Raw genomic sequence first — 7,971 nt, 5'->3', positions numbered from 1 at the left:
CGGTGGCTAAAAAATAACTACATTTTCCCGTTACCAGGGAGGTTTTGGGATTATACTGAGCAACTTTTACTATGGGACCAACTGCGAAATCGCCCAAAACCTCCCTGGCAACGGGAATGCAGTTATTTTTTAGCCATCCTGTATCTAGGTAGATTAGATAGCTACATTTCATGACTACTCCCAACGATTTAAATAGTAACTAGTAGGCTTACTAGCTTTTGATTACCCTAAGGATTTATTTAAATATCTTCATAATCGGCTGTGTACCCCAGCTTGCAGATATCGTCATCGAAGGTCTTGTTTCTATAATGCTTGATCTTCGTCAGCCATGTATAAAGCGAGGTTTCTTTTCTCTTCCCTCCGTAGCGTATTGGCAGACACTCTGGATCGATGTATCTGGAGAATAGAAACATAATATAAAGTAAAATACAAACAAAAGGACTTCCCTTATTTTATCGCTAGCGAAACCTAAATTATAGACAGTGAGTCGCATCATCATTGCGATATCCCTGATAGATAATCATTTAGGGGCTTTATAGGGCTCATGTCAAATAGTAGGGATAGGGTCTACTTAAATCAGACGTGCGTTGCTTAACCACCAGATTTTATTCAAACCGATTCTACAAAATACTTCTTTCTACTCTTCGATTTTAATAGTTGAACTGAAACTTCGTATACTAAACTACATGTAATTGCATATTTTTTACTATGGACTCCCGACTCAACTGTAATGATTTCTAATGAAACGCTTGCAATTACACAATAAATATGCAGACGCCGATCTGTACATTATCGTATAATGCATGAGTCAAATTTTCTCTCGTGTGTGCCTTTTTCTATACAATCTATACAATGTATAGTGAAGGAGTGCTTGTGGTGTACCTACTGTGGCGACTGTGAACAAATAATACAAAACAAAGAAAAACTTAAGCTAAGTAGATCGTTGTAAATCTGGTTGTAAAATGACCTTCTGAAGAATTAGAAGAGTTTCGAAGGGAAGTTGATGATATGGACGAAGCTTTGGACAAATATACAAAATAGACAAACCTATGAAGAGAAGCAAAGTCGTTGTGGAAGTAGACTTTCTTCCAGAGCTCGTCGGCTGGTGCCAGCCTTCTAAAGAAGTAGAACAGAGTCTCAAATACACGGGAGCAGTTGACCACGTGCACACCGCGTTGGTGAAGCGGGAATGCGTACTGGAAAAGAAAAAATATAACATTTTAAGTATAGGTATTAGCATCGATATTGACAAATGTATAAATCTAATACCTTTAAACGAGCAAATCTTGTATTAAATATACAAGATTTATACATATGTATGTATATTTCGGGGATCTCGGAAACGGCTCTAACGATTTCGATGAAATTTGCTATATGGGGGTTTTCGAGGGCGATAAATCGATCTAGCTAGGTCTTAATCTCTAGGAAAACGCGCATTTTTGAGTTTTTATATGTTTTCCGAGCAAAGCTCGGTCTCCCAGATATTAAGAGTTATACACAAACCTAAAACACGAAACCTTGTTTGTACTTTTTCCGAATGTAGGTACGAGTACCACCATTTTACTTTATTTACCACTCTAGCAATATTTATATAGTAGAAAGGGTGATTGGCTTATTATACTAGGTCTTCAAGAGTTCTTTACTTACTCCTAAAACGTTCATAGCTTGCAACGCGATCGACGGTGTCAAATGCCTCATATGTTTCATGGTGATTCCCGCACAGTCCACCATGGCCACTCCACCTAAGACTTGGAGCTTTGGCTGCATGATCCCAACTTCCAGTAGGAGTAGGGTGCCACGGACGAGATCTTCGACTGGAGTCGTGTCTGGGTCCCAGAGACCTGAAAATTGACAGTGAGACATTTAATGCTGTTACTAGTATTTTGTCAGTTCGTCTTCGTCAGTAGCGGGACTGATGTTACTCTGAGAGTTAACCCGACAATGACACATTTGTTGGTGTTATAAAATAAAGGCAATAATGTAGTTCTGATACGGTAATTGCCGCAAAATGCGGCAATTCAGGTGCATGCCCATGCATGTCCCATACGTGTGGGAGCCGCAAGATGGGTGAAGAGCTGGTAGATCCAGGTGGAGATGGTGGGATGACCTTGTATATCTCAACGGCTGGCCGGAGATCGCTGAAAACCGAGACGGATGGAGATCGCAGAGGGTGGCCTTTGCCCAGCAGTGGGACACCATATTTAGGTTATTTTATTAATAATTTTATTCTTACCAAGTCGGCACAATATGAGTCTGCCGACATCAGGCCGGTCATACAGCACGCCCTCGAACACGTTGCCGAGCCGTCGCATGCTGAACCAGTCGACACCGCGCCATAGGTGCGGGTTCTGTTCTCGGAACGTGCAGTAGCGGACCATCTGGACAGTGAACTGACATAGGCTGTATATACAAGTTGTCCTTACCAAGTCGGCACAATATGAGTCTGCCGACATCAGGCCGGTCATACAGCACGCCCTCGAAAACGTTGCCGAGCCGTCGCATGCTGAACCAGTCGACCCCGCGCCAGAGGTGCGGGTTCTGTTCTCGGAACTTGCAATAGCGGACCATCTGGAAAACGATCAGTGCTTTTTTGAATTTGCAAAGGAATTTTCGGTTTATGTATAACTTCGTCTGCGTGGAACGCGTGGAATGATGATGATGGTGTTGTTTGATTAAAACTATCTTATGTTCTTTCGCGGGCATTAAACTATTTCCATACCTTTCATCTATTTTTTTTTCAAATAATATTATCATCTAAAATGGTTCAAAAAAACAATAATTGAAACTTATTTTTGTACTTTTATGTATCAATCCCTTCGTTATTAGGTTATTAACCTACCTAATTGTTTTATGAAGCAAGTAACAATAATTTCAAACGCCCAACCAAATTAGCTTTTTACGACACCGTTATACGGCTTCCATCTATTTATAAGTACCAGGGCAACATAACTCACCAGGCGGTGCGCACGCGCGGGCACCGAGCGCCTGGCGCGCAAAAACCGCAACAAAAAAGCGTCGTCCATCTGCGGCGGCTGGCATTCCCCGCGCTCTGTGAACGAAAAGGCGTTGATGTTATTCTTTGAGCGTTATGGGAGCCTGGTACCGAATAAAATCTTTCATAACGTAACAATTTATTGGCAAATGATATCAAATGAGTTTCTTGGTGGTTTGGTTGGCTGATTCACATTCTGTGTTTTTGTAGGTAGTTTATGTGATGAGACTCTTATGGCTATCGAATTAAAGTCTAATTTTGTTAAATTCATTCCTATTCGTGCGAGGTGAAAAAGGTAAAAGAAACTTTGTAAGTGATGGTATGTTGTTCAAAGCGTCAATCTGATTAAAAGTTTAAAAGATCAAGGCGTCTCCGGATTTTTAGAGCACCGTACAAAACTTTGTTCACGGTGCTCTTATGGGATCACTTCGGTCTTGCAAATCGGTTAAATGCGTTTTTCTCAAAGACCGTTTGATGTAGGTACCTAAAATTTGGAATAGTTATGGCAAGTACCATCACTAACACTGTGAATAAGTCAAAACTGCTTATTTCTGATTTTAGGGGGAAATTTAGGGGGTTGAGAGGGGTAGCTTGAATTTTTTTTTATTTGTAAGAATCGTGTGGGGTGCCATTAGAAAGCTTGCAAAAAATTGAGTCGATGGACTGATTTTGACTTCATTTTAGAGTGCAATAGTTTCGATAAAAAATGCATTTAAAGTTGCAAGTTTTCATACAAAAATTTTCACCTCTGTCCTGGCGATTTTCGCGAAAACTATAGCTAACAGGCAGCTGACCAGTCAAGGGAAAATTATCAGCTTAACTTTATCTTTGTTAGTTTTTCAACTGCAGCCTGATCTTTGGTTGCTTAGGGCTAGCTAACTGATGCTTACACTGGTCATTTCATATTAGGAAGTAGTTTTAGCGAGAAAGATCCTTAGTTAAAACTTTGGCATTGAAATTTATGACTTATGTCTTTGATACAAAGTTTAATTCTGCTTGCTTATTTTAGTGGGATATTTTTTTTTCTGAATAGCCTCTATAAGTATGAGAGAGATCTACAAAATACAACCTTATTATATTGCAAATAAGTTTAAATTTCGAACAGGCTTTCCAACCAATTGACTATCTCAATGTGCCCAGTAAGAATCATATTTATTATTGCAGTTTATCTGAAAAAATTCAAATTAAGAATTCCGTTCTTCACTGTCGTTGTGTTTTTTTTTTCACAATAGGGCACATAGAGTTAGTAAGGCGTATAGAGAAAGGGAACGGTGCTCTGAACACCGTAGTCTTGACTGCGTGCTTGGCCAATTATTTAATTTTATTATTGGTTATAGTCTAATCTCATAAAACCGTCATTGTAGATCTGTGATCTCAGATCAGAGGGCGTCTCTCTGGCACGACAAACCTTTTCTCTCGCAGCGAGGGAGCTGGGAGACAGGGAGAGCACAGAAGAATTCTAACTGTAATTTTCTGTGTGGGAGACGCACGCAGATTGTTATCGTGATCGTACATTTTCCAGCATTTTTGGTGCAGCGGAGTGGTGTTAACGGAATTGGTATAAATAATTTCAACCCTAATGATTAATTAGCGTTAATTACGTTAATATTAACCTTAATTTACCATTTCAGTTTAGATTATCTATACCAATCCGCTGCACCAAAAGTGCTGGAAAATGTACGATCACTGGACTTATCACGATAGACTCTGGTACTTTAACTTTTTTTACTTTTCTATTTCATTTTGCTTTCGTTTACCAAACTTGTTTCGTAATTTAGATGTTTTCACTTTCATTCAGTCTTTCCTTCGTTCAATTGTTTGTCCCTTTTTGGGTACTTTATTATGACCAAGTAAATGATTTTGGTAAGCCTATCAATTATTATAGTGTTATAATCAAGGTTATGTGATGTGCTGAGTTAAGTTAAGACGTCACACCATTAGCACTGTGCCATGCCATTAGCCTATTTTTATGTTGGTCAACGTTGACGTTGGTACTTAGAATAAATACGTTCATTTATTTGGCTTTGGCTAAAACTACTTGGTTTTGACTATTTTAGAATACTTAGATTGCCACAATTAATTTGTTTCAAAGAACTGTGTACCTATTATTATTTATAATGAAATTAAATAAACACCAAAAACTAATGAAAATAATAAGAAATATGAAGTTTATACTTACTTACTTTTACATTTTCAACTGTTTTAAAATTAGTTATAAAACGGAAATGTTCTCATCATTCATCATACCATACCATACCCGTCAAGTACCATTGGGATTAGGATTAGCAGGGCAGTGCAGTAGTAGGGACATCGTGTAAACACTGGCCGAGATACGGTTTTTGGGTGGCAGTGGCAGACGAGCGTCAGACATCTCCCACCGGAATGACACTATTGGTCTCCAGCCACAAATGTCACGTTACCGTATATCATGTCCCGCAGCTACTATATCTTGCGCGCTCTGCTGTCCGGGTCCTCGGCGCACAGGTTCCAGGCCTCCTCGTCGAACTCGGGGCTCTCGTGGCGGTCGCACTCCGCCTGGTATGCGATCTCCCACCGGAGCGTTCCAGACCATTTAGCCACAAATGTCACGTTACCGTATATCATGTCCCGCAGCTCCTGTATCTTGCGCGCTCTGCTGGCCGGGTCCTCGGCGCACAGGTTCCAGGTCTCCTAGTCGAACTCGGGGCTCTCGTGGCGGTCGCACTCCGCCTGGTACGCGATCTCCCACCGGAGCATTGCGGAGCATGTAGCCACAAAATGTCACGTTACCGTATATCATGTCCCGCAGCTCCTGTATCTTGCGCGCTCTGCTGTCCGGGTCCTCGGCGCACAGGTGCCAGGCCTCCTCGTCGAACTCGGGGCTCTCGTGGCGGTCGCACTCCGCCTGGTACGCGATCTCCCACCGGAGCATTTAGCCACAAAATGTCACGTTACCGTATATCATGTCCCGCAGCTCCTGTATCTTGCGCGTTCTGCTGTCCGGGTCCTCGGCGCACAGGTTCCAGGCCTCCTCGTCGAACTCGGGGCTCTCGTGGCGGTCGCACTCCGCCTGGTAGGCGATCTCCTCCCACCGGAACGGCATTATGGAGTCCTGGTGAAAGAATTAAATACCTATTGATTTTGAAACTTGAAATTGCTGCGTGGTGAATTTGCGTATGTGTTTGGACGTCAAAAACCTTTCAAACCTCGATCGTGTCATACAGAAAAGAAAAAAATGTATAAAAAATACAAATGCAAAAAAAAAAACTGCTGCGGCGTTGATGCCGATGCCGTAGCCATATCTATTCGCAAAGCAGCGGCGAACGTCGCTCTGTTTCAAGCGCAAATATCGCAAATCTACGCGTAAATCCGAATGTTGTCATTATTATGTGCAGCCTGTGCAGTGCATATAGCTATTTACAAATGAAAACTACGTAAGTACGGACTTACATCGAACATGCATTCCTAAATGAACGGAGATGATTATAGTCATTAGTCCTTATATGCATTATGGACGTACAAGATGTACAGGTAAACTATGTATGTACAAAGTGTTGCATAAACCGAAGTAATTTGTTAGAACTGATAGATCTGAATTGACCAACTTCCTAAATCGCTTTTTAGCTGTCGGATACCGGCGTTGCAACACATAAACTATCAGGCGTTATCAAATCCTTCTGGTGGCAAAAACCACCCTTAGTACTTAAGCAATAAAGTTAAAAATAACATAAAAAATAGTGGATTATGATATTGTACAAATCCTGTAATGGTTGTAATCGCTTCTGCTGATTAGGTATCTATTATAATGATTAGTAAAGTAGGTATGTATTTTTTTTTTCTAAAATTCTAATCATACCACGGATTTACAAATAACCCGGATAGTATCTACAGCTGTGGGTAACCTAGCTAAAGTGTCATTCTATGGAACTTGCTATGTAAACAAACCGTCATATTGAAATTATCAAAGAATGATGAATTTACTAGTGACTTTTGTTTACATAGTTAGCAACTTCGAGCAACACCGGCTTCCGACACATCGGAAGGGAGGGGCCCAAGCGATATCTCACCGTACAAATCTTTCTGCCATTTTTCGCGGGGGGAAAGGTGCACACAGTCGCATTTCTCACACACTTACATACAAAATCCAATCTGTAATGACGACACAAATACATAGAAAATGACACACGTCAAAGACAAATCTTGCAAACCTCGATCTCTTTTTGTGTACGGACGAGTGACAAGTGTCACAACACGCACACTAACACATTTTCGTTGAAGTATGTTATTGTATTCTGAGAGATGAGAAGTCGGATTTGTCGCTCGACCGATCCGCAATTTGTACTGAGCGAGCAAAATCGATAAATCCAACAATTACATGAGACTAAAATATAATAATTGTGTTTGAATGTAATTAAACGTATGATATGTAAAAAAAAATATTACATGTGAAATGTAACACTTTCTTTTTGTAAATTTGATGTCCCCGACCTCTTTTTATAACAAAAAACCGAGCAAACAGGCATTTATGTGCAGCAGTGTTCACGCACGCGTCTGGACTCGGTCTAGTGAAAAATCCAAGTGCAACTAGTTTTATTACCCGCGCTAGATTAGATTGACGCGCTAATCTTGTACCTCGGCAGAGGGGAAATAGTGCGAATGCCGCCTCCCTTCCGTGTTGCTCGAAGGTTAGCAAGTTCCATAGAATGACACTTTACGTAGGTAACACAGTACACTAAGAACAGTAGTGAATCTAAGGCCGCACGGCAAGTTATTTGCCTACTCTTGCGTTGGCGCTTAGGGTTGTCACTTTTATTTTTAGTTAAATATTATTTGCGTATTATGAGTAGCACTATGTTTCTATTTATATAATATAATGAAATGTTCCATCAATTCATAAATGAGGTATAAATAAAACGCTTTTTAAATATTTACATTAGGAAATGGCATTTATTAAAAAAATATAAATTTGATACAGAAAAAAAAATCCTCCGGTTTCTACA

At 40.5% G+C, this 7,971-nt stretch overlaps 1 protein-coding gene across 1 annotated transcript; it reads right to left on the bottom strand.

Moving 5' to 3' along the window:
• Positions 1-239: 239 nt before the first annotated feature.
• Positions 240-5,903, bottom strand: LOC134799018 (clavesin-2-like). Its single transcript, XM_063771441.1, has 6 exons — positions 5,762-5,903; positions 2,955-3,049; positions 2,234-2,378; positions 1,648-1,841; positions 1,048-1,196; positions 240-396 (listed from the first exon to the last, which is right to left on the bottom strand). Exons 1-6 carry the CDS (start codon positions 5,901-5,903, stop codon positions 240-242), a joined length of 882 nt encoding a protein of 293 aa, XP_063627511.1.
• Positions 5,904-7,971: the final 2,068 nt, after the last annotated feature.

The sequence above is a fragment of the Cydia splendana genome, chromosome 17 (genome assembly GCF_910591565.1).
Source record: "Cydia splendana chromosome 17, ilCydSple1.2, whole genome shotgun sequence".
In the NCBI taxonomy this organism is placed as follows: domain Eukaryota; kingdom Metazoa; phylum Arthropoda; class Insecta; order Lepidoptera; family Tortricidae; genus Cydia; species Cydia splendana.
This window is presented reverse-complemented; position numbering and strand designations above follow the sequence as displayed.